This window comes from Gopherus evgoodei, chromosome 4, assembly GCF_007399415.2.
Source record: "Gopherus evgoodei ecotype Sinaloan lineage chromosome 4, rGopEvg1_v1.p, whole genome shotgun sequence".
In the NCBI taxonomy this organism is placed as follows: Eukaryota; Metazoa; Chordata; order Testudines; family Testudinidae; genus Gopherus; species Gopherus evgoodei.
In genome coordinates, this window is record NC_044325.1 from 135,339,861 (window position 1) to 135,366,425 (window position 26,565).

General features: G+C 52.7%; 1 protein-coding gene across 2 annotated transcripts; it reads left to right on the forward strand.

Moving 5' to 3' along the window:
- The first annotated feature begins 2,441 nt into the window (after positions 1-2,441).
- Positions 2,442-22,385, forward strand: CSF1 (colony stimulating factor 1). 2 transcript variants are annotated; one of them, XM_030561200.1, is made up of 9 exons: positions 2,442-2,616; positions 6,047-6,175; positions 10,619-10,681; positions 12,001-12,180; positions 13,372-13,549; positions 16,253-16,386; positions 17,153-17,208; positions 17,518-17,573; positions 19,153-22,385. In XM_030561200.1, exons 1-8 carry the CDS (start codon positions 2,542-2,544, stop codon positions 17,570-17,572), a joined length of 870 nt encoding a protein of 289 aa, XP_030417060.1. In that variant the 5' UTR covers positions 2,442-2,541; the 3' UTR covers position 17,573; positions 19,153-22,385. The 2 variants fall into 2 exon arrangements, with proteins under 2 accessions (XP_030417060.1, XP_030417059.1); XM_030561199.1 differs by having other exon boundaries at positions 2,443-2,616; positions 15,209-16,386.
- The last annotated feature ends 4,180 nt before the right edge of the window (positions 22,386-26,565 follow it).

The following is a 26,565-nucleotide window of genomic DNA, read 5'->3' on the forward strand; positions in this document are numbered from 1 at the left end:
AGCATCCTCTGCCCCTCCGTGCCCTTCCCACAGCGAGTCCACTCCAGCGGGGTCCTGGGGAAGCCACCGGGTTCTGCACCCCCACTTTGCAGTCAGACGTGACTCTCAGCCAGCCAGTAACACAGAGGTTTATTCGATGACAGGAACAGGGTCTAAAACAGAGCTTGTAGATACAGCGAACCGGACCCCTCGGCTGGGTCCATTCTGGGGGACAGTGAGCCAGACCCCCAGGTCTGCCCTCCACCCTTGACCCCAGCCAGCTCCAGACTAACAACCCCTCCCAGCCCCTCCTCTCTGCTCAGCCCCTTTCCCGGGCCAGGAGGTCACCTGATCCCTTTGTCTCCAACACCTTCAGCTGGCACCTTTGCAGAGGAGGGGCCCAGGCTATCAGTTGCTAGGAGACAGAGTGTCAGGCATTTAGGTGCACTGGCCCTTTGCTCTGCCAGATACTTAAGAACTGCCATGGGGACACTGAGGCACCAATACAGTATTCAGAGAAAACATTAAGAACATTCCCAGTTCGTCACACAGACACATGTAAACTCATAGATGTATGCCTATGTTTGTGCCAATGCAGTATTTTTGGACTGAAACTGACCCGTGCTCACTAAGGGTATGGCTACATGGCAAAAAAAATCCAAACCCCAGCAGTGAGTCTCAGAGTCCAGGTCAACTGTCTCAGGCTCACACAATGGGGCTAATGATAGCAGTGTAGATGTCCCTGCTCTGAAACCCAGCAAGAGGTGAGAGGTCTCAAAGCCCAGGCTGCAGTCCATATGGGAACATCTATAAGCTGTTTTTTAGCCCTGTAGCCCAAATCAGTTGATTTTTTTTTTAATTTGCCGTGTGCAGATGAATCTGAAAACAAGGCCTAGACTTCAAATGTTGGCTGGCAGAATAATGTTAGCCAGTGGTGTGACGTTTTGATGGCATTTTTATATAGACCACGGCCCTAGTCTAAACACCGTTGTAACGGCATAAAAGGGCTTTCCCCAGTACAGTAGAACCTTAGAGTTACAAACACCAGAGTTATGAACTGACCAGTCAACCACACACCTCATTGGGAACCAGGAGTACACGCTCAGGCAGCAGCAGAGATAAAAAGGGGGGAGGTGGGGAGGAAGGGGAATATAGTACAGTCTTGGGTTACCAGTGTGTTAAATGTAAACTACTGCAAAAACAAGGGAAAGCTGCATTTTGCTTTGGCACAGTGACATTTCAAAGCTGTATTACATCAATGTTCAGTTGTGCACTTTTGAGGGAACCACCAGAATGTTTTGTTCAGAGCTGTGAAGGTTTCAGAGTCACGAACAACCTCCACTCCCCAGGTGCTGGTAACTCTGAAGTTCTACAGGATAGCTTATTTCCTCTGGGGAAGCGGGGCGAGCTATAGGGACCAAAGCCCTCTTCTGCTGGTACAAACTACAGCTACACTATGCCCCTAACCCCTGCACCCCGCTTCCTGTGCCCACATGGGGAAAGTGACCTGGATGCACAGAGCAGCTGGCCTTGCTGCTTCTCCCCCATTCACACCCCCTACTGTTCCTCCATGTCCCCCTAGGGACTGTGAGGGGGGAGCAACACCAGCTTAACTCTCCCTGCATCCAAGTCATTTTCCCCACCTGGGCTGTGTAAGGGGAGGGCAGGAGAGCAGCAGCTCCTGATGCCTCCCAGCACAGCCCAGGTGGGGAAAGTGACCTGGATGCCCGGAACGCTTGGTGTCGCTCCTCGCTCCCCCCATCACAGTTCACTACAGAGCCATAGAGGAACATTAAGGGAGGGAGGGCATGAGTAGTATCTGTGTATCACCTCCACCTCATGTTCCTCTGCCAGGAGGAAGCAGGGAGAAATCAGCCCCCACCCCCCATGGAGCGCTCCCCTGCCAGCCGGGAGCAGTTTCTGACTCTACATCCTTGCCCCCTGGGCGGTCGCCCCAGTGGCCCATCCCCTAAGGCCAGCCCTGCTGGGGTAGGGTGACCAGATGGCCTGATTTTATAAGGACAGTCCTGATATTTGCGGCTTTGTCTTGTATAGGCACCTATTACCCCCCACTGCCTGTCCCGATTTTTCCCACTTCCTATGCTGGGGGCACATTTCACTCCAGATAGCAGCATGGCTCAGCTGGCTTCAGGCCCTGCTCCTCGCCTGCACTGCATGGGGAAAAGCAGCCTCCAGGCTCTCAACCCCTTTTTGAGGCTTGGCACTTTCAGCCACCGCTTGGGGAGGGGCAGGGAATTCCTACCAGGCGGGGAACGCCCCCAGGGTGTGGGGGGCAGCGGGGGAGGGGTATGAGGCATGCTGCAAGGTAAAGCAGCTCGCCCTTCCAATCCCGTTTCGGCCCCCACGAGAGGAAGCAATAGCCCATGCCTGGGAGCGCGCTGCCAAAGCTGGCCCGCGGCCAAGGTGATTTCCCATAAACCACATGCTCTGGAGAGGCAGTATAAGGGCCGAGCCCAGGAGAAGGGAGGCAGGAGACAGCCACCTCCTTCTCTCCGCGCTGCGCGAAGTGCAACTTCCTCCCAGCTCCCCGGGGCAGCCACGATGACTGCAGCGCCCCGCGCCAAGGAGGTGGAAGCCCCGCGGGCGGCGATCCCCATGCCCCGGCTCGGCCCCAAGGTAGGGGCGCTGTGCGCGCAAGGGACCCGCTGCCCGGCTCCGCGGCAAGCCGTCCGCGCTGGGAGATCCGGGCTGCAGCTGGCGGCGGCACGTGTTGCTTTTCTGCGCTCCCTGCTCTGCCTTCGCGGCTGCTTCTTCCCCCCTGGCCCTGGGGCTGGCCCGCCGCGCTCTCTGCGCGCCCCTCCGCCGGCCCGGCTGCGCTCCCGCGGCGCCTCCTGTCATTCGGCCGCGCTTCGCTGACAGTCCCGGCGCAGCTACGCAGCCTGCGAAAAGCCTGGGATGCACCAAGGGCGTTAGGCGCCTCGCTCCAGTCCGCCAAGGTATTGAAGCGCCTAAGTCCCTTTGTGACGCTCGCCTCATCGTGTGCTGCTGTTATGAGCGATTCTGGTTCTTTGGTCCCGTTTTGGTTTTGTGAGGATGGTCCTGGCTGGCTGAGTGCAATCCTGCAGGAGCAAACTCAGACCAGCTCTCTCTGCCTTTGCCTGGCACGCCTTCTTTTTGCCCTTTTCTTGCTCCTTCGCTCTGCTGGGCTCTGCCTTTGGATGGAGACAACAGGTCCTCTCCTGCCTGCACTCTCTTTGTTGCACTGTGCTGGCAGGGCAGGGGCTTGAAGCGAGGTTGGGGCAAATTTTCCTCTGTGCCTTGTTTTGTAAAGTGCAACAGGGACTAAGCCAAGACAGAGCTCTTCATACCAGGGAGAGGGAGCGGGTGCACGCAGGGGCATGCCCAGGGCTGGGAAGACTGTGCAGTGCTTTTTGTCACCTGTCTGGGAAGCTTGTCATGGCCTGGGCCTCACAAGGAGCTTGAGGATGGTTTGGAGAGAACTCATCCCAGAGGACTGTGTTTGACCCCTCTGAGTGGGCTGTTTGCCTGGGATCCCCTCAGCCTATTGGAACATAGCACTAAAGGCCAAGTCTATCTAGCTAACTACTTGTCCCTGGATACTGTCCTAGGATACTGATTCATCAAATGATCTAGCTAGCTAGATCAGAATACTAAGATCTAGGACGATTGATAGGTAGCTAACTAGAATGGTGTACTAAATGTCTGTCTGTCTGTTTATCTATGCTCTTAGGTCTTCATAGTCTGATCAGTCTAGACTGGTATATTAAAATCTAGGAGGATCAATAAGTAGTTAGCTAGCTAGATAAGTATATTAAGATCTAGTAGGACAGTTAGCAAGATAGGATACTGATTGGTCAATTGATCTGTCTATCTAGCTAACTCTCTTCCTAGATCTTAATGTATTTAGCTAGCTACCAATCCATCCTCCTAGATCTTAGTATATTGATCTAGCTAGTTAGCTAGCTAGATTGATTAATCGGTATTCTGAGATCTAGGAGGATAGTTAGCTAGACAAATATATCTTAATATTCTCATCTGCCTACCTAGATCGTAGATCAATCAGTATACTATGATCTGTCTCTCTATGTATCCCCATACACCACATCAACCTATCCCCCCATACATCACATCTCTCTCGCTCTCATTATTATTATACAGTGCATAGATTGGATGGCTATTTTCCACTTATCTCATTTACCCATCCATTTGTATCCCATTGGTTTCAAGGGAGTCACATTAGGGTTGCCCTGTGTTTTCCCTGTAGCCCTTGGAAGTTGGACTGCCCTGGCTGAGGAATCTTCTGCCATGTCCTTCAAGAGCACGGCCAGGATCACTCCTGACAGCATGTGGATCACAGTGCAGGAGATCCTGTGCCCTGCTTGGAGAAGGCGTTGCTATACTGTTCTGGGCCTGTTCCTAAGCCCACTGGAGTTAATGGAAGGGTCCATGGATCCAGCTCCCTGAAAACATTGGAGTTCTAGGGTGGGAGGTTACAGCTAGTGCCACAGGACCATAAGAACGGACCTCTAGCCCAGGATCCTGTGTCAAACTGTGAAACACACCAGCTGCTTCAGAGGAAGGTGCAAGGAACCCTCCACTCCTGAGTTAACCTTCCCCTGGGAATGTTTCCTCCTGACTCCAGTCAGTTCGAGGGTGGTTGTGCCATGTAGCAGGCAGGTTTATAGAACCTTTCCAGCCTCTTGGTTATTTCTTTAGCATTTGCCTTTGTGATTCTGGGTGTTCTCATTATCCACATAAATGTCCAGTCCCTTTTGGAATCCTGCTAAGATTCTGGCCTCTCTACTACATTGTGGCAGTGAGTTCCACAGGCTAACTGCATAGTGTGTAACAGAGTTCATGGAGTTAACGCCTACCCTCAGTTTACACGGAGAGACATGACTCAGTGATGGGGCAATGTGAAAGGAGGGGCAAAGAGAAGCTCAAGGCTGGGGCAGAGGGGCAATGAGAAGTCCGGGAAAGGGAGGACACATTTGCAGCTGGCTCTGAGATGGATGGATTTGAGGAGGTCAGTGAATTAAGATTCTTCTCAGGAGAGGAGAAAGGGAAGGGAGAGACTGCAGGGACAGTGAGAGCTGGAGGGGTGGTGGGAAAGAGAGAGCTGGAGGAGACGATATAGGGGGTGCAGAAGAGGGTTGAAGGAGGGAGGAAGAAGGGGTGCAATTGTTGGGAGGTGGAGCATGAGAGGAGGGTGAGAAAAGGAGCCTGAGGATGCAAAGAGCAATGGAGGGAGTGGGAAGTGATGGATAAGTGATGGGGTGATGGAGACAGGACGAGATAGCGACTGGTGGAGGCACAGGTGGCGTAGGCGCGGTTTCCTGCTCTGCACGGAGGGGTTGTACACACTTGCGTCTGTCAGCAGCCTGGCTCTGAGAGAGCAGCTCAGCTGGCCCCGGGAGAGCAGGGCTGGGGAATTCCCAGCAGGGGTTGCTCAGCTGACCTGCTCCTTAAATAACAGCAGACTGGGAGGGGGAGAGAGCGGGGAAGGGAGAAGTATTCACAGACTGAACGCTTGGGTGCCCACTAAGAAGGATTCATGGCCCGAGCTCCTGGCACAGCAACTTAGGCAGATCAGTGCAGCTTTTACCCTTCCAGTGAAGTGCCACACAATCCCCGCCTACCATGCCATGCCCGCAGCGCCCATGTCTCTTAGCCATCTCTGCATTGCTAATGGTGCTAACTCCAGAGGGAGAAAAGGATTTGTATGGCAGAAAGACAGACAAACCAGGCAGTTCCTTGGGACATGCCATAGATCAGGAATCCATAGGGCTCTCCATGGGGCCTGGCAGCATCATTCTAAGTCCACTGACTGGCACAACGAGATCCACAGCAAAGGCTTCAGAGTAGCAGCCGTGTTAGTCTGTATCCGCAAAAAGAACTGGAATGCTTGTGGCACCTTAGAGACTAACACATTTATTTGAGCATACGCTTTTGAAGGCAAGGGGATAGCCACAGGAAACAGTGCTGGGATACTGCCCTGGAGCCTGCTAGCCATAGGGGCAGCAGGGAGCCCAGGGACATGGATTCTCTGATGGCAGGTGTTCCTGACAACTTCTCCCTTCCTCAGGCATGCCCGGTCTCCTGCACCCTGCTGACTTTCTTCTTCCTCGCCGCCTGCAGCATCCGTGAAACGGAGCAGAAAGGCTACTGTGAGAATATCATCACCAAAAAGCACCTGGATAAGTTGCAGGAGCTGGTGAGTATCATGCCCAGCTAGCATGGCTGGTGGAATGGGATCTAGAACATTAGGGGGTGAGGCTGGGGCCTGGTCCTAGCCAGGTGTCCATGCGAGGTGAATGCGTGGTGTCCTTCAGGTCCACACTCGACAAGATCAATGCCTCTGCCAGGTGAGAATGGTACCTGCTGAATTTGATGCCTGAGCCAGGTAGTCATGCCATGGACTCTAGAGTGACTAGTGGGCCAGATTAGCTGAGGCTGCAGATCTGACCAGCCCCTGCCCCAGATGAGAGCAGTATTTGTGCCCCACATGAATGAGACCGATGATAGGCCATCCAGAAGCAAAGCACCCACACAGAGCAAAAATTCCAGGGGAGAGACCTATCAGAACAAAGGGGGAGGTGGGCAGTGGTGATAGCTGCGGGAAGCAGAGTCTCCTGGACGGCCTCTCTGCTCACCGGCATAGATTGGGATTTGCTGTTAATGAGCATTAGCTCCAGTGTAGAGGATGGGCTGGATCACTGGGATGGGGATGTGAGCCCGCAGTCACTGGCAGGGAAGGAGTGAGGATGGAAGAGAAAGGGAAGGCGAATGTGGGAGAGATTGCAGAAGTAAGGAAAGAGAAGGATAGACAGGAGACAGATGTAGATCTACCCATCTGTCATCATCTGGAGGAAAGATAAAAGGTTGGAGTGAGGTAGGAATGCCTTTCTACCTGCATAAAACCCTACTGACACAGTTTGCAGGGTTATGGGTTGTGTGCAGGTGCATTCCAAGCTGTGCTGATTGCAGGCTGGTCTTTTAAGTCTGGGATCTTCTGTAGCCCCAGCCCCACATTCCTCTCTTCTGCATTGGAAGGGAGAGGAAGACTTTCTAGCCCTTCCTTGAAATGAACCCTGGCTCAGCCCAGATTGCGAACCTCGTGAGCATTTAGGAGGAGGATGCAGCACTTGAGATCTGCAGCTGCCGAAGGGTTAACCTTGGGAATCTGGCAGTCCCCTGGCAGGATTATTGCAAGGGGACTGACCCAGGAACCTTCCTGGTCTTCCAGTACTGGGAGGAATTCCCCAGCCTTGTTTTTTGCACAGCTGCTGCACAGGTTAATGGCTGAATACTGGTGGATGCTGACAGGGCATCAGCGGCAGAAGGCAAGTACAGATAGGGCACATGGGGCCACTCAGGGTTCAGCAGGCACGGTTTTTTCTCCTCGGATCACAAATGATTTGTGAGTTGATCCAGCTGATTTGGGGTCAGAAATCAAAGGAAGTTCCTGCGATGTCTCCAGCTCCCCCTCCTGATTCTCCCTGTCTGCTGCAGTGGATGTCCTTAAATTAAGTTAAAAATTATTTAGACAAATTAGATGTCTTCAAGTCACCAGGGTCTGATGAAATGCTTCTGAAAATACTCAAGGAGCTGACTGAGGAGATATCTGAGCCATTAGCAATTATCTTTGAAAAGTCATGGAAGATGGGAGAGATTCCAGAAGACTGGAAAAGGGCAAATATAGTGCCCATCTATACGAAGGGAAATAAGGACAACCTGGGGAATTACAAACCAGTCAGCTTAACTTCTGTATCTGGAAAGATAATGGAGAAAATAATTAAGCAATCAATTTGCAAACACCTAGAAGATGATAAGGTGATAAATAGCAGTCAGCATGGCTTTGTCAAGAACAAATCATGTCAAACCAACCTGATAGCTTTCTTTGACAGGGTAACAAGATTTGTGGCTAGGGAGGAAGCAGTAGACGTGGTATATCTCGACTTTAGTAAAGCTTTTGATAATGTCTTGCATGACCTTCTCATACACAAACCAGGGAAATGCAACCTAGGTGCAAAACTGGGTTGGGTGCAAAACTGGTTGGAAAAACGTTCCTAGAGAGTAGTTATCAGTGGTTTACAGTCATGCTGGAAGGGCATATCAAGTGGGGTCCTGGAGGGATCAGTTCTGGGTCAGGTTCTGTTCAATATCTTTCATCAATGATTTAGATAATGGCATAGAGAGCACACTGATAAAGTTTGTGGATGATACCAAGCTGGGATAGGTTGCAAGTGCTTTGGAGGATGGTATTAAAATTCAAAATGATCTGGACAAACTGGAGAAATGGTCTGAAGTAAATAGAATGGAATTCAATAAGGACAAATGCAAAGTACTCCACTTAGGAAGAAACAATCAGCTGCACACATACAAAATGGGAATGACTGCCTAGGAACGGGTACTGCCAAAAGGGATCTGGGGGTCATAGTGGATCATAAGCTAAATATGAGTCAACAGGTTAACACTCTTGCAAAAAACACAAACATCATTCTGGGATGTATTTGCATGAGTCTTGTAAGCAAGACACAAGAAGTAATTTTTCCGCTCTACTCCACGCTGATTAGGCCTCAACTGGAGTATTGTATCCAGTTCTGGGTGCCACATTTCAGAAAAGATGTGGCCAAATTGAAAAAAGTCCAGAGAAGAGCAACAAAAATGATTAAAGGTCTAGAAAACATAAGCTGTGAGGGAAGATCGAAAAGATTGGGTTTGTTTATTCTGGCAAAGAGAAGACTGAGAGGGGACATGAGAACAGTTTTCAAATACATAAAAGGTTGTTACAAGGAGGAGGGAGAAGAATTGTTGTTAATCCCTGAGGATAGGACAAGAAGCAATGGGCTTAAATTGCATCAAGGGTGGTTTAGGTTGGACATTAGGAAAAACTTCCTAATTGCCAGGGTGGTTAAGCACTGGAATAAATTGCCTAGGGAGGTTGTGGAATCTCTGTCATTGGAGATTTTTAAGAGCAGGTTGGACAAACACCTGTCAGGGATGGTCTAGATAATACTTAGTCCTGCCTTGAGTGCAGGAAACTGGACTAGATGACCTCTCCAGGTCCCTTCCAGTGCTATGATTCTGTGTCCTTATTAATTAGCCAGGGTCCTGTTTAGATCTCACTTACACTGTCATCACTTTATGAGGTTAGTCCCGAGTCACACCAGGGGGAGTGAGAGGAGAATCAGGCCCCGTGGAGTTACTCCAGATTGACACATGGGTGAGTGACCGGGCAATCAGGCTACCGCCGTGCAAATACTGCGCTAATGATCCTGATGCAGCACTACCCCTTTAAGCACTTTTATACTGTGCCAGGAAGCCAGGCGGTGAATCCAGCTGTTGTGCCCCCAGGCGAGCATTCGGTCACTAATCCAGTTGTTGCTGCTGTCCCAGCTCTGACAGAGTCCAAAGTCGAATGTTCCCTTGGTTGGATGGCTGCCACTGTCCTCATTGCTTTGGGCACAAAGGTCAGAGTTGGGAGCGTGAAATCAACTCGAAGATAGCTGGGCTGGTCAAAGGATTTCCCTCCTGTATTCTCCGGCCTGCTGCAGCGATCACAGCCGCACAGCCTGGCCCGCCTCAGCCAGTTCTACTCTGTATCTCATAAATGTTTGCTAGCAACTGCCTCACTACAGGCCCAGTGGATAATGAAACAATTGTTCCCAATAATACACGCTCTCCTGGCAGCCCTGTTTCTTCCTAGCCTGGAACGCAGACTCGGAGTCGTTCCCGTACTCCCCGGAGGAGAGCTTTTCGTCCTGAAATTGAAAACCTCTGCCAGTCAGAGCCTTTTCAGATGCAGTTGCTGTTGCACTCAGCTCCCCTGCAAAGTTATTCTGCAAAGCGCTGAGTCAGCGTGTGAAGAGCCAGGGGCAGCGGGGTTGATTTTTATGGCCTTTTGCTTTCCTCTGACAAGGCAGATCCTGGCCCCCTGATGAAGGACGACTGCCTCTCGTTTGGTTTGGCCGAGGATTGGGAATGCTCATAGCCTCATCAGGGCTACGCCTCTCCACAGAACTGCCTGTTCCTTCATTATATCTGTTTACCCTTCGGACCTCCAGTGAATTGCATGGAATAACATCATGTCACAGTTATATTGTACCTTCCAGCAACAAGGATCCAAAGCATGTTACAAAAAAACCCTGCATCCACTCCTATAATGCAGCTGTGTATGGGGAGATGAGCCGCAGCTGAGTGACACGGAGGAGAATATTTTGGCCAGGACAGTAGGGCAAATTCCTCTGTGACGAGAGACTCTGTAATGACGAGTGTGTCTGCAGAGCAGAGGGGGGGAACTGATTTTAAAACCTGGATGCAAAAATGATAGATTGCGTGGAAGAATGTATTTAGTATGTGTTAGAATGATAGATGCTGAGATGAATCTCTAGTCCCAGGAAGTGAACCTATAATGCTAGGGAACCTTGTACAGAGACCCTTCCTGTAGTGCTAACAGCCCCCTGGTTATAGCCCTTGCATGGTGCCCTGCCCTGATCCTATCCAGAGCAGCTGGGTTCCTCCTGCTCTGCTGAGTCTCCTCTCTGCAGGCCCTAGAGGCTGGTGTGATTATCAGGTGCCTGCTTAGAGGGAAGCTACAGCCTGGCTGGATTCCTGTTAAAAGGCTGAAGTGTGACATTGTGCTTCTTGTTTGCAGATTGACTCCCAGATGCTGATGTCCTGCCACGTCTCCTTTGAGTTCATTGATAAGCAGGAATTGGTGAGTGGGCTTTGTCTGACCACCTGCTAGCCTGAGCCAAGCAATTCCTCAGGATGGCAGAGTATGTGCATTAGCCCCCGTGGACGGCAGGAGCTAAATCCAGAGGGGAGTCTCAGCAGCCTGGAGAGAAAGGAGGGGCCTGTAGCCTTCAGAGAGAGGTGCTTGATTTCCATCGTGGCCACAGACTGCTTCTGTGATTTTGGGAAACTAATTTAATCGCTCTGTGCCTCAGTTTCCCTTCTGCAAAATGGCGGTTGGTAATTCTTCCTTAAGGAAGGAAGCTGTTTGAGTCTCTTACTGTTTGTATGTTCAGTACTTAGCATGATAGGGCTCTGATCCTGCTGGGCCCCCGAAGATACCATTGTAATACAAATAAGACTATTTCTGGGGTAATTTATACCTTTCAGCATGGAAATGATACTGTGTTAGGCTCCCTGAGATACACTTCAGCAAGTGCGGGTATAACTGACATCCCTTACACATCACCTCTGAATTTGGGCTGGGCGGGGGAGGGAGGAAAGCCAGCATAGCTTACATACGAAGGGCCAGATTTTCAGAGTGCTCAGAATGTTGCGTCATCTTAGAGCTATCTTTGAACATGGCAGGGACTGGGGGGAAGGGGTCTCCCTGGGCTGGAGGCTGAAGAGTGTCTCTGGATACATGTACCCCAGTTTGTAAAGCAGGGCTGCCTGGGGGGGGGAGCAAGAGGGGCAATTTGCCCCAGGCCCCGGGCTCTGCAGGGTCCCCCATGAGTTTTTCGGGGCCCCTGGAGCGGGGTCCTTCACTCGCTCCAGGGGGCCCGGAAAATTCTTGTGGGGCCGGGCCCTGGAGCTTCTTCCGCTCCTGGTCTTTGCCGGCGGGGGGGTCCTTCCACTCCAGGGCAGAAGGACCCCACACCAGTGAATTACCGCTGAAGCGGGACCTGCCGCTGAAGTGCAACCCGGTCTTCGGCGGTAATTCGGCGGCGGGGGGCCCTTCCATTCCGGGACCCACTGCCGAAGTGCCCCGAAGACCCACGGCGGGGGCTCCCCGCCGCCAAACAGGGCCAGCTCTAGACATTTCGCCGCGCAGGGGGCGCCCTGCCGCTTGCCTGTCCCGCGGCTCCGGTAGACCTCCCGCAGGCGTGCCTGCAGATGCTCCACCGGAGCTGCGGGACCAGCAGACCCTCCGCAGGCACACCTGCGGGAGGTCCACCGGAGCCGTCTGTCGCCGACGGCCCCAGGCCCCCGGAATCCTCTGGGCAGCCTTGTTGTAAAGTGCAGTGGGCAGTGCAGCAGTTCTGTCTTGCAGCCAATAACCTGTCCATTTTTGCGTCCCAGGGTGACCGCATCTGCTATGTCAAAGCGGCTTTCCCTCGGCTGGAGGACATCCTTGACAAAATGAAATTCAAGAAGAACTCAGATAATTTTAACAAGACAAAAGACGTGCAAAACATGTACAAGAAAATAGATGAGAATGAAGTTCCATGCATTGACGCCCAGGATGATCACGAGCGCGAGGTACATTCTGGGAGCCAGCCGCAGATCCCTAGGCTAATGAGCACAGGGGCGAGAGGAGGGCATGCAGCCCTCAGTGGAATGGGGCGGTTTGGTTCAGGCTGGTCCCTGCTGCACTAGGAAGCTGGGTGGACGTCCCTACTGGGAAGAGACTAACTCCAGAGCACTGAGGGTGACCACATGGACTCTGGAGGGTTGCCCCTGCGGATGAGCAGGGGGTTGGACTAGATGACCTCCTGAGGTCTCTTCCAACCCTAATCTTCTATAATTCTATGAAGGAGTTCCACACTGTGTCCCAATATGTGACTGGTGGTTGCTGTTGGCTGGGAATGATCATTAACCACACACTGGGCTCATTAAAGCTGGAACTGGGGTCAGAGGGTCCTGGCCTGGCAGATGAAAGAGCAGAGCAGGAAGCGCAGAGCTGGGAATATTCCCAGCCTCCCTGGTAAGAGCCTCCCCTGTGAAAATAGCAGGGCAAGAGTCCAAGAGCCTCAGGGGTTCTCGAGAGACTCCCAGAGCCATACTGGTGTGTGTGGGAAATTCTGAGCAGTTTGGAGCGGGAGCGATGGAAGACTTGCTTTGGGTGACCCAGGGCACAGGCTAATTCTCAGCCTGCGCAAACACAAGGAATTACGGGACTTTGCTGTGCAGCCCTCAGGTGTATCAGACTCTGCTCCCAGCAGGGGACAGTGACTTTGGCTGGGAGCTCCGCTGTGGACTGCTCTAGGCCAGAGTCACCCAAAGGGCCCAGGCACCAACGGGGTCACCATCCAAGCTCAGTCTTCTCCCTAATGCTTTTCTGCCTGCATTTGGTCCTGCCAAGAGCACCTGGAATCCTAGCCTGGGTGTAAATGGGCCTGATCCAGCTCTCACTGGTGGAAGTGACAAATGACTTCAACGGGAGTAGGATCAAACTGAGTGGGCCCAATCCTGATCTCACTGGGGTGACATGAGAAGACTCCCATTGATTTCAATGAGAATGGGATCAGACCCAGTGGTCCTGATCTTGCCCTCAGATCATGTTTACACCGAGTAGTTTCACTGATTGCCATAGAGCTGCAAGGGGAGAGTCAGACCCAGTGTGGTACATGGCGCTCCTAGAGGTTTGGCAGTCGTAGGATGAGGGAGAGTTCGACACAGTTTCTGCTCTCTGGGTTGTCTCCTGGCTCCTGAGTCCTGCTCTCTGCTTAGCTCTCCCAGGCCTGCTCCAGGGAGTTCTCCATGCCTCCTGAGAAGATGCTACAGCTGGTGAAGGATTTCTTTCAAGAAATTATGGACCTCTTAGACAAAAATGTGGATTTCAAACGTGATTGCAGCAAAGCCTATCAGAAGTGCTCCAATGCCCCGAAAAAGGAACCGCCATCTCCAGGTGAGAAACTAAGACAGCTGGTCTCCTCGGGCCCCCTCCTCTTGAGCTGCATCATCTAATGCCAGCCAGGGCAGTGATTCACATGCCTGATCGTTGTGGAGATTTCTACCATTACGAGACTGCAGCTTTTACACAGGAGCATGCTTGTGTGCGTGCAAGCATTTGTCCCTGTGAATGGGTGTGTATATTGATTGTGGCGTCACGCGAGGGGGTGTATATGTTGGTATGCTCACCTGCATCTGCACTTACCTGTGTGTGTATATCTGCAGTTCCCTGTGCATGCATGTATTTGTGTGTGTGTGTGTACTGGGCAGGTTTGCATTTGTGTGACTGCTAATGAGGGAGAAAGCTCCAAATGGGTCAGAGCACAGGTGCTGGAACTAGGGGTGCTGCCACAGCCCCTGGCTTGAAGTGGTGTCCATTAAATCCAGGGTTGACAGTTCGGTTCAATGGCTCTCAGCACCCCCACTGTACAAATTGTTTCAGCGCCCCGGGTCAGAGAGAGGCCCCCAAACTGGGAAGTTGGTTTGGAAGTGGTGGTCTCACTCTTGGCTCCGAGAAGAGGGCTGGATGGCTCTCTGGGGCTGTGGGTTTGGCTGTCATTCTGCAAATACTGCAACCTCGTTTGCAGTATTTGTGCCTCTAGCTGAAACCAGGAAGTTCAGAGGCAGGAGCAGAAATTAGTAACGTGAAAGAAGCTCCAGGAAAACCTCAAACCTGACTCAGGCTGGGCTGCAGGTTTGGGGCCTAGTCGTTTATCTGCAGCGGCTCGTCTGGGAGTAAGGACGGACTTGTGGCTTGGGCGCAGCTCCGGGAGGCAGGCTCCTGGCTTTTCTGCCACCGACACACTGGCCAAGTCGCATTCCCGCCCCTTGCCTCGGTTTTCCCATCTGTACAGTGGAGAAAATCATCTTGGCCTCCGGCTACTTGGCTCCGATTGGGGGGGGGGGGCGCTTTGTAAAGGCAGAATGGAAGATGCAGTGCTATTTTCTGTCCCTGTGGGCTACCTGTGTCCGGGTCCATGTTGCATGTGATATGTTTGCATGCACACCAAGAAGAAGCTCCCATCTGTCCTCCCCACAAGTAGGATCTGTCCTGTGTCTTGTGACTGAGATGAGGGGACACGGTGAAACTAACACTCCTCTCCCGCTGATCCTGTTGCTTGTGCAGCTGCTGCTGGTGATGACACGAGCCTCAGACCCTCCACTGCCTCTGGACAAGGGCCTGCCGCCATGTGGACACTGCCTTGCTCATGCACATTAACAATCCCAGCCCCAATCTCCATGCACCGGCCCTCCACCACCACCACTCCCTCTGTCCCCTGGCCTGCTGTCTGCGCACCTTCCAAATCCCTTTCTTCTCACTAATCGCTTCCACTCCCCAGCTCCCGGGCTGCTCTCTGTGTGCTGCTCGGGGGTCTGCATTTTACAGCCTCTCTGGGCAGCTCACACCCTCTCTTTGCTCTGCCTGCCACTGTCCTCATTCTGAACTCTCTCTATTTCACTTCGCCCTGTTTCAGTGACTCTGGCACCAGCCCACCCAAGCTAAGGCTGGGTCCTGGGGCAGGGCGGGGGAAGGGGAAAAGCCTAAAGGTTGTTCCCTGCTCTTCCTGGAGGCTGGTTACTCTATGGCCTTTCTCTCTCTCTCTGGTTCTTTCAGGTGTGGTGACGGACCGTGACTGCAACTGTTCATCCCCAAGCTCCCCTCGTGAGGGACCCCCAGCCTCTCCCCGCCCAGCCTTGACCACCAAGCCCTTCCCTTCCACTGTACCCCACCTGGGCAGCAAGGAGGCAGCTGCCAGCACCCACCTGGCACACAGCCAGCCTGGTGGTACGCAAACCCCAGTCAAGTTAGACAGCAGCGCTAAGCCCAGGGTATCCAGGAGCATGCACAGAGGCCTGGTTGCTATGGAGATCCAGGGGGTCTGGGCTGGCATCTCTGCCAGTGTGTCCTCACCACCAGCAGAACTGAAGCTAGCATCAGCATCACAGGGATCTGGTAGTGGGTCCATGAGCACCAAACCACTCCTGGACCTAACCAAACCTCCCAGCCAGGAGCCCTCTAGCACTGAGGACATCTTCACCTCCCCTCCCAGCCTCCCAGCCTCTGGTGGAGAGACAGTACGGAGGGAAGAGATCCATCCCACCAGGACAGAGGCTGAGCGAATCCAACCATGGCCAACTACGCTCAGAAAGTTCCTCCACATGCCTGGTTTACCAGACCCATCCCCCAGCGCAAAGCAGACCCAACCACAGGCAGAAGAAGACGTCACCCAAGCCACCTGGACATTCTCAGCAGCAGACCCAAGCACCCACCGGATGGATCCCAGCAGTACCGATGCCGTGTCCAGCCCAGCTCTGACATCCAAGGCAGCGGAGGCCTCGGGAGCAGACCCGGGTGGCCGATTGGTGACCCCCCTGCCCAGTGAGCTGTGGCCGAGCCCCTCTCTGGGCTCCAAGGAGCCCATCTCTGTAGTGCAACACCGGTTCTCCAGGATGGCTGCTACCACTGACAGATCCCCTGCCCCAGAGACACCCCCCGGGTGGAGTCCTCGGCACCCAGCAGGGCAGGGCAAAGCCCCAGACATGCAGCGCACCACGGAGCTCCGAGGAAAGAGAACAGGGGGGCTGCCCAGGTTCAGAGAGCCCGACGACAGCCTGGCAGGGCCCATCCCTGACCTTAACATCCTTCCTCCGAACACAGAGCAGCGCAGGAAGAAGGCGCAGCCCAAGGAGACCCAGCGGGAGGTCATGTCCTATGTGCTGGTGGCAATCCTGGCGATCGTGGCGATCCTGCTAGCCATCGGAGGCCTCCTCTTCTACAAGCATAAATCCAGGGTAAGCGCCTCACCAAGCCACCCCCACTGGGGGCATGTTGGCTAGTCCCAGAAGCTCCCGGGGTGGGCAGGGGGTGTCTTGCGGGCAGGGCTGTCTAGTTGGTTAAAGACATATCATCTCCCAGCCCCTTCCTGTCAACCAAGTTGGTGTGGGCACCTGGGGAAAACCCCGCCCCACCCAAGCACTGAGACAGCATCTCAAGTGATTAGAGCAGGAGGCTGGGAGTCAGGAGGCCTGGGTTCTGTTCGCAGCTCTGTGAGGTGGCCTTGGACAAATCACTCTCCCCCCCACAAAAAAATCCATGCCTCAGTTTCCCCGCTGTAAAATTCCTTGCAGGGCACACTCATCAGGGACTGCAAAGTACTGGAGGGGCTCAGGTGGAAGGGTAGGGTGTGGGGAGAGCAGTTCTTGTAACTGGGAATGTCCCATCCCCCTGCTCCATGGGAGTGTGTTTGGGGCTATGACTGCAGTGAGGGATGGGCCTGGGGTGGGGGATGTCTGAGGTGGGGAAGAGACTCCAGTCCCAGCAGCCTCCTCCCACGGGAGAGCCTATCTGTTTGCACCTCCCCCTAGGGCTCTGGCTAACACTGGGTACTCTGCCCCCCAGGGCTCTGGCATCTTGGGGCACTGCCCACTGCAGGGAGAAGGAGATAGAAAGGGCCTAGGAGCTTCCCCCGCTCATGGAGGGAGTTCCCTGCTGCCAGCACAGACCCCTACCTAGGCTCCCAACCAGTCCAAGACTGATCCTTCTATTTCCCCCACACAGACCCAGGAGAGACAGCTGCAGCAGAGAGGGAATGTCCTAGAAGAGCAGGAGGGAAGGTAAGAGACTGTGGAGAGGCTGCGACCTAGGGCTGCAAAACTGGGGTTTCTCCTCCTCTGGGTCTCAGAGGGCTTTGCAGCCTCTTCTCTGGCATGCAGTGTCCTATCCCTCTGGCCTCCCACCTTGGAGTGCTTGGCCCAAGAGCCTGCTGCAGACCCAGCCCCTGCATGGCCAATGAGTTGCTGCCTGGCAGTGAGGGGCACCAGGAATCTCCCTGTGCAGCACAGATGGGCATCACCAGCTGAACCTTCTTCCCACATTCAGCCCCTGGCATTGGTTGAACCCCTGGATATTGCTTCTCTTTGCAGACCGCTGAATGGAGTGGAGGAGCCTCTGGAGCTGCGGGTGCATGGCGAGCTATGAGGTAAGGTGCCCCACTTTATCCAGACGACAGCTCCCTTCTAAATCAGGTCCCTCTCCTGCAGCCCGGCACAGTGGGGGGTTCGGAATGGCTTATGCAGACTCGGGGGTTAATATTCAGCCAGGCACTGAGCACAAGGCTGCCAGCTTATTGCTTGGCAGCTTAAGCACCTGGAAATTGATTCCAGGTTTCCTAATTGTTGTGCAAGGCCCTTGGCAACGGGGAATTTAATTGTCCCTATCTGGTTCCTGTCTAGGACCCACATTCAGCACTGGCATAACTGGGCGGAACACCATTAACCTGGATCAGGGCTGGCAGTGGTGGGTCAGGCTTCTGCCAGCCAGGGATGTGTTCAGCTGTAAAGGGCAGTTCTGCTCTGAAAAGTGGCTCTGAAATTGTCCTCTCCCTACTCTGCAAATATGCTCCTGGGGGCATCTGAGTCAGTGCTGAGTTCCTGCTCAGGTCACTCCTGGTAGCCCTGCAGGGCCAGCCTGGCTATGGGAGAAGGGTCTGGAGTCTGTTCCCATTTGCCTTGCAGAGCCAGGCTGGCTACAGGAGAAGGGTCAGGAGTCCAGTTCCATTTGCCCTTCAGGGCCAGCCCGGCTATGGGAGAAGGGTCTGGAGTCTGTTCCCATTTGCCCTGCAGAGCCAGGCTGGCTATAGGAGAAGGGTCAGGAGTCCAGTTCCATTTGCCCTTCAGGGCCAGCCCGGCTATGGGAGAAGGGTCTGGAGTCTGGTCCCATTTGCCCTGCAGGGCCAGTCCGGCTGTGGGAGAAGGGTCAGGAGTCTGATCCCATTTGCCCTTCAGGGCCAGCCTGGCTATGGGAGAAGGGTCAGGAGTCTGGTCCCATTTGCCCTTCAGGGCCAGTCTGGCTATGGGAGAAGGATCTGGACTCTGGAGTCTATTCCTTGCTGTGTATTGGCAGATCTGGTTATTAAGTGCCAATGCCATTCGGTGACCCATCTGCAAACCCACTGCTGGAAATGGGGCTGCACGAGGGTCACCTAATTTGGCCTGTAAAACTTTTCTGACCGGTGATGTGCAAGTCCCAGTGGGACTCTCAGATCCCAGGGGAGGGGAATCACCTTTTTCCTTGTCGACTAGGCAGGTTTGTTTTGGCATGACTGACTCTAAACACAGGGTCATGTGATGCTGGTTTGCAGAGAAAACTGCACTTGACACCCCCTCTTAGACAAACCCAACAGCCCATAACCCTTGGAGAGATGCTGATCCCCTGAGCACCTTGTTCTGCAGGCAGGTTTCTTCCTACCCAGCTGTCTACTTTTAGCTATTCTAGTTTCAGTTTAGTGCAACCCAGCATGAAGTGTCTGTGAGCCAGGTAAACAACCCCACCTGCCAAAAGGCTCCACTTCTGAAAGTTGAGGAAGCTGGGAGCCTCTGGCATAAACACTGAATATCAGTGAGCCCAACCGCTCCCTCCTGGGTAAACATTTAAGCCTGACTGGGCATGCAACTGCTTCCTGCGCTCAGGAGAATCTCAGCCCCGCATCAGCCACCCTTCCAAGTCTCCCTGGAGCAGCCCATGTCACCGGGCTGATTTCACTCTCCTTTCATTTCCAGCTGGGCCTTTTCTGTCCCAGGAAGAGCAGTGGCTTCGAACCCTCCCTCTTGTGTGGGATCTCGGCCGCATCTGGAGGAGAATGTACAGCCGCTGGACCCCTCCTCTGTCATCCCCAGTGTCAACGACCGTCCCTTGCTCTCGCTCTCTCTTCCTCTCTGCAAGGTCGGGAGAGACTGAAAGATCTGGAAATGGATGCTGTTTATTCTTGGCACTGGAGCCCAGGTTCCGCGCTGCCCCACGCCCCGGCCAATCCCACCCCTTGCTCTCTAGCTACTGGCAAGCCGGAGCAGCCAGCAGGATCACCCACTGCCACCAGGATGGACAAAGTTTGGCTCTTATGAAGGGAGATAAACAGTCCTGGGAATCACGTTGTCTGAACCTCTGCAGCCTGGAAAGAGTTAGGTGGACTCTGCAGCGAGTTAGAATGGCCTGATGTTGGCTCCTTCAGGGGCTGGCTGTGACTGCCGTGGAGGGCTTGGCGAGAAGGGGCATGCCTGGGCAGGAATGAGAGGACTCTGCTGAGCCAGCCAGGTTGTCGTTGCTCCCTGCCTGCTCTGGGTCGGAGTTGGATGCCGGAAGGCTGGGGACTGCGGTCTGGGGTCTCTTTCTTCCCGCTTAGACCAGCTCCGTCTCGTGATGTGGCAGAGGGGATCAGCTGTTTTTTGTATAGGCTGCCACCTGGCCGCGGGCCGAGTCTGCCTCTAACCCCATGCCCCCAGCCTCTCACTCTGTCTGCCTCAGTACGGTGGGCTTTGGAATGATACCCCTTTGTGTGATCATCAGATGGTCCCTTTCAGGAGTCATTTTTAACTACATCCACGAGCCAGTGCTGGTCCCCTCCATGCCACAAGGCTGCTGTGTCTGGCTGTCTGGCTCCTCCTCCCCCCGTGCCCTTCGCCAGATGCCTATTGGCTCAGCATATTGACTCTGGGATCGGTCTCTGACCTTTGGAGTTCCCACCCCTGCAAAGTATGTCCCTGTCCTCTCTCCAGTCTGCCCCTCCATCCCCCTGCACTCCAGTGAGAGGTCAAGGCCCTGCAAAGAGAGGAAGGGGCACCCTGACTTCTAGGGGACCCTGCTCCCTCCCATACCAAGGACATGCTGCAGAGTGGGGAATAGGGGTACAAATTGGGGTCCCAGGTCCCAGCTCCCGAAGGGAAATAAAACCTCTGCACTGTGAATTTTAACTCTCTCCTGCTTCCCCCGGAGCAGTAGGGGCTGGCTGGTGTTTGGGTTAGTCCCTACCGCTCCCTTCCCCAACTCTCAGCTGGCCGTCCATCCTTCTTGTGCCTTCTGTCTATCATTCCATCCTCCTCCCCCATTCCCTGTCCAGGCATTCTGCTTGGCGTGATGTTGCTGATGACCCTGAGCTGGCCTCAGGTTGGGAGAACTGCCTTTATGCATTAACGTATTGGAGGAATCTCCTTCTCCTGTAAAGTATTATATTGGAGGGAGTGGGTGTGACCGGCGGTGGGAACTGCAGGCGGTGGGTCACGGCCGGTGGGCGGCGTTCTAATGCAAGCTGGCCTTGTGTTCCGGACTGGATGTTTATGACTGTGCTTTAAGAGACTGACTAGGTCTTATGCTGTCGAGGACTTTTTATCCCGTAACATGGGTGCAACAGACCAACGGGCCTTTGATCCTGTGTGTATATCTCAGTAGGGTCATGTGAGATGGAACTCATTTAGCGAATTACGTTGCATGGAGAGCATGATGCCCCCTGGAAGTGACAGCCCTGTGCTAGCTGGTGCGGTCCATCTATATAGCTCCGGTCAGGAAGTGGGACACGGACCAATTTCAAGCTGATCGCAGCTAGGCTCATCCCTGACTTTAGTCACCTCCTGGCTCAGCTGTTAAAATGCTGGGGAGCTTTGCCAGCCTTCCGTGCTGTCCCCATTGTGCCGCGGAGGCTCAGAGAGGTTCAGACCTGTACTGAGCTGAGAGCAGATCACACAGTGAGTCAGCGTCCGGACCCAGCACAGGTCCCACAACTCCCAAGTGCTCGACCTGGTCCAGTGGGCCACTGGAGCTCCCACTGCGCTGTTGACATGCCACCTTCCTAATCTTGGCAGCCCAGTCTGCAGAGGGCTCCAGATGGCCTCGGTCACCTCCGCTCCCCGGGAGGGGGCTGTGCCACCCACCTCTGCCATCCCCTGCACTGGTGGCCCGTCCCGTTCAGACATTAACCCTGTTTGACCACACAGACCTTACATTTGCCTCCAGTCTCTCTCTGATCTTCGCTGTCCCTTCCAGGACCCTCCATCACAGGGTAGAAGGCGTTACTCTTCCAGCTGATCTGCGCCCTCCCTTCACTCCATCTGACCTCTCCCCCCCAACAGCACCATTGTCTTTCACCTGCTGCAGGCCTGCTCTGCATCATGTGGCGGAAGAGCCCACATTGGGGCCGATTCCCAGCTGGAGTAATTCAACAGAGTTCCCATTGCCTTCAGCACTTTACGCCAGCTGAGGATCTGGCCCATGACATCAGACTTTGCTGACACTCAGCATCTGAGCTGATTCTAGGGCCAAATGCTGAACGGGTGTAAATCAGTCTAACTGTGGAACTCGGCTGATGGGGATGTCTCTGCTTTCAGCGATAAATGTTTTATTTTTTTAAGCGGTGGGAGAAAACCTATTTAAACCCGATATTTTTAAATTATTAATATTTTTCTTTAAGTATATTTATTAAGTCCAATGGCACATTCCACTTCCAGTGCGGCGTGCGAGTGTGGTGAGATATACACACAGCTCAGGTGTCAAGGGCACAGACAGTCTGCTTCAGATCTCACGTATCCCTGTGCAAACCAGGAGTCATTCCACTGAGTTCAGTGGAGTCAGATTGATTGTAAATAGGATCAGCATCGTGCCTGTAAGTCCATCTGCTCATCAGCCGGCCAGATCTTGGTGTGGCATCAGCCAACGTATCTCTATGGCATGCAGTGGATCTGCACTGATTTACACCAACTGAGCATGTGGGGCTAACAATACAGGGTCTGACTCTGTCTACTAGAACTATGCACCAGCCATGTCATGTTATTCCACATATATTAGCCGATGGGAGAGAAGCTCCCAACAAAGGGAGTTGTTGTTTTCATTCCAACTGTTTGTCTCTGTTTTTTTTTATACGTCGAAATTGTGAATTATTTTATATAAAGTCATTTAATAAAGAATGTCTATTTAAAAAAAAACAAATAGAAAACACCTTTTGTATTTAACAGTAATAATAATAATAAACAGATGTGTGGCACTTTGTAACTCTTGGGTAGTGGACTTGTGCTTGCTGGTCATTGGAGCGCTCACCCTGCTCTCAGCCGTTGATTTAGTTGGTGTTGGTCCTGCTTTGAGCAGGGGGTTGGACTAGATGACCTCCTGAGGTCCCTTCCAACCCTGATATTCTATGAAGTGAAGCCACATGTCGGGCTCAGGAGTGAAGCATTCAGCTCATGTTGTTACCAGGTCAACCAAGCAACTTAGGTTTGCGTCGATGGCCAGCTCTGTGGAGTGGAGCTGGAGGGGGTGATGGAGAAAACCATCCTCTAAGAGATCTTCAGCAATAGGAGTGGCTTTGGATCCCCATGATGACTAGACTTAGGAAAGACTTACGTCCAGCTCCCAAAGGCAAGGTTCTGCAAAAACACAGAACTAGTGCAGTGGGGTGGTTCCACACCTGAGCCTCCTAAATACTAACACAATCTAAATCATTGCAATAACAACGGAAATCTTCCAGGCTAAAGAACATTCATGAGTCAGGATTTAAGCCAATTTTACTAACTATTTGAGATCGGGGGAGACAACATCAGGGTAGATTACCCCATATCTGCTACTGCGGGGTTCTGACACCTTCCCCTGAAGCAGCTGATGCTACTCACAGTTATGGAGACTAGGGTTACTAGACAGCACATGTGAAAAATCAGGACGGGGGTTGGGTGTAATAGGAGCCTATATACAAAAAAGACCCCAAAATCGGGACTGTCCCTATAAAATTGGGACATCTGGTCACCCTAATGGAGACAGAATACTGGGCTAGCTGGATCTTGGGTCTGATCCAGTCTGACAATTCCTGTGTTCCTATAGGAGCTTAGATACCCCATGCTTTCAAACAATCTTACATAGATAGGCCAATCAATATACTAAGATCTAGGAGGATATCTAGATAGATAGATGGAGAGGTACATAGCTAGATCAGTATATTAAGATCTAGGAGGATATCTAGATAGATAGATAGGTGGATAGGTAAATTGATAGATAGATCATACTAGGAGCTGTGATGTTGTGTCTGGACAGAGATGGAGACAGTGATACAATAATGATGGTACACCAGGGCCCCAGTTACCATAGTTCCTGGAGGATCAGCAACCTTTCTACAGCCAGCACCTGCAGCTCCTCATCAGCCTTCAAAGGATGGATGTACATTACGAGTTGTTCAACCAGTGTGAGCTCCAGAAAGCAGCCTTCCTAGTTATGCAGCGCCAAGAGGAGAGGAATTAAAAATGCAGAGTGCCTGGAGCAGAGTGAGAACCAATCAGATGCTGGGGCAGATAGCTCTTCTCTCTGGTAGTTTTATGGGGCTTCAAAGGTTGTGTCTTTGATGAAGTGCTTTGATGGCCCGTTAAGAGAGATGGCAGAGATTCTCCGCTGACTTTGCTCTCTTCCTGTTTACATGCCTCAGGAGCTCAACAAACTGAGATTAGGAGCACGGGATTAGGCTTCCCAAACTGGGCCACTTGCCTATCAAATCTGATGTCCTGGCTCAGACCATAGCCTGTACTTGATGTTTCACTGGCAGCTAAACTTTGCCAGCCTCCATCCTGCATTTAGGGCCCAATCCTTCTCCCACTGAACTCAAAGGGAGCTGGATCGGCCTTTTAGAGCAACTGGGCCATGATGATCACCAGGAGGGGATAGAGTTAAAACTCTTCTTGACCTGTAGAGGTGACCAGCTTGTGCCCAGGAGCATGAGATTCCATTTCCCTTTTTGTGCTTTTAAGAGGCAGGCACATTTTTTCATGCTAAGATAACAAAGTCCACTCACCAGTAAGTGACTCAGTGATTTCCTGTGACAGTGAGGTCAGTTTCACTCTGTGTCGCATGAAGAGCTATTTCCGTTTGCCAGTGCTAAGTTTGATAAGTCAGTGCTTGTTCTGCTGCTATGGTACAAAGCAAAAAAAAAGATTGATTCAGCCTCCAGCATGTTTTGTACTTAAAATAAAGTTTCCGCTCTTGCTGTCTGAGTTAGGAAGAGGGATGTTTTATCCTGCTTATTCCACAGTTTGCACGTAGAGCGGAACGTTCCCAAAATGCAGGGGATGTTTAGCGCTGGGTGTTTGGTTTGGAGCCCTGGGTGACAAGCAGGACCCAATGACCCTGAGCACCTCCTCCACTTGCACAGGGGCTGTGGGATAGCGCTAGAAACTGGCTGTGTCGGGGAACAGAATGAATGGCTTTGGGCAGGTTGGTGTAATGTGGAGGAATAGGGCAGTATCCCTTTAAAGTTTGTGATCCCTCTAGTGATGCTGACTGTGTGTAGGGGGTGGGTGTCTCTGTGTGTGTGAATAGTTAGGGTTTGTCCACACAGGAAGCTATTCTGGATTAGCTATTAGAGTCGTTTTTGTCCAGTAGCTGTTGTGGTCAATTTCCCCATGTAAATAAGGCCTTGGTGACCATGACTATCTGAGGGAAGGCAGCTGCTGTTGTCCTTGCTGCCAGTGCCTGTTAACCTCTGCAAGCAGACAGGTCAAAGCCTTGAGTAGATGGATCCAGCTAGGGAGAAGCTGAGTGATCCAGCTCCCGGAGGAGAGCTGGGGACTCCTTATCTGAGGAGCATGAGTTGATTTAGCTGATGACCCAGCTCCGGGAGGAGGGCTGAGGACCCCTGGTTCAAGAAACTGAAACTGTGAATTATAACCCGCCTCCAGCAAGGAGGGCCATGGGCCTCCTGTGAACAGGATGCAGAAGCCTGACAGGAAATCCCCTCAGCTGCGAGAAGGGGAACAGTGTTGAAAGACTCTGGGTGCAAGTGGCTTATTTCTGAACCCTGAGGGAGCTGAGGGTAGGGTTCTTGCAGAATCACACTGTGCCATCAGTGACAATGATTTGGGATGGCCCCTTCTTACACTGAGTGTATCTTTTTTTTCCTGCTGAGTCATGACACCTACTGTTCCCAGGTTTAATGAAAAGTGAGGACTCTCCTGTTCCTTATGAGCTGGGCTTTCTTTAAACAAATTGCAGCAGAATTGTAACCTGGAATCTAAACTGACCAATACGAGGGCTCTGGCCCTTTTGGTTGTGATGCACTTCTTCAAAATGGGACCCTAGTATAACAGAAGCGGTGATGGCTGCCTGAGTCTGCAGGCAGCCTGAGATGATAGCTCTCTGTGACAGGAGTGTGTCTTTTTTCTGTTCACCTCAATGGAATGTTAACCCTGAAGCCTGTGATAATGACATCTATTTCACTTCTGATCTCTTTAGCAGAACTATCAAGTGAACGTGCTGTCAGGAGCAGTTGAGTTTCTGGTATTCTGAAGGCGTGCTGTGGGCTAGCCAGCTCCTGTTCATGGCAGCTCAGGCTTGTGGTGAGGAATCCAAACCTTTGTCCCCTCCAAATTCATAGTCAGCCCCTGACACCTATCCTCAGTATTGGAACTGGAGATGATGCCTGTCACAGAGTCCCCGGACGATGCTCTGGAACTGCTCCCCACAAAGCCAGTCAGGACTTTGGGGAGCCTCCTCTCCCTTGGAGCAGACTGTCTTCAGGGCAAGAAGCTCACACGGCTTCACCTTCCTGGGTCTGACCTTGGAGCATTCAGCATCCTCTGCCCCTCCTTGCGCTTCCCACAGCGAGTCCACCCAGGCGGGGTCCTGGGGAAGCCAGAGGGTCCTGCATGCACCCCCACTTCACTTCGCAGTCAGACGTGACTCTTAGCCAGTCAGTAAAACAGAGGTTTATTAGATGACCAGGAACAGGGTCTAAAACAGAGTTTGTAGGTACAGAAATGGGACCCCTCAGCCTGGTCCGTTCTGGGGCCTAGCGAGCCAGACAACCCCGTCTGCCCTCACTTCCCATCCCCAGACAGCTCCCAACTGAGACCCCCTCCAGTCCCTTCTATCTGGCCTTTGTCTCTTTCCTGGGCCAGGAGGTCACCTGATCTCTTTGTTCATCTTTAGCCATCCCCTTGCAGGGAGGAAGGGCACCAGCTATTTGTTGCCAGGAGACAGAGTGTCGGCCATTTATGCTCGCTGGAGACTTAAAAAATGCATAGGGGAAACTGAGGCACCCCCACAGTATTCAGAGGAAACATTAAGAACAGTCGTACTTTGTCACAACACCTCCTTCAGAATACCAGAAACCTCAACTGCCTCTTAGCTACTGAAATCACCTCCCACATGGTCCTTGAGTGCAAAAGACTCAACTG

Bases quoted from the DNA above. Each gene is read 5' to 3' on its own strand.
- CSF1 (XM_030561199.1), top strand. From the start codon at position 2,542: ATGACTGCAGCGCCCCGCGCCAAGGAGGTGGAAGCCCCGCGGGCGGCG. The intron at 16,387-17,152 runs GTAAGCGCCTCA...TCCCCCACACAG, and splicing joins TCTACAAGCATAAATCCAGG to ACCCAGGAGAGACAGCTGCA. The intron at 17,209-17,517 runs GTAAGAGACTGT...TTCTCTTTGCAG, and splicing joins CTAGAAGAGCAGGAGGGAAG to ACCGCTGAATGGAGTGGAGG.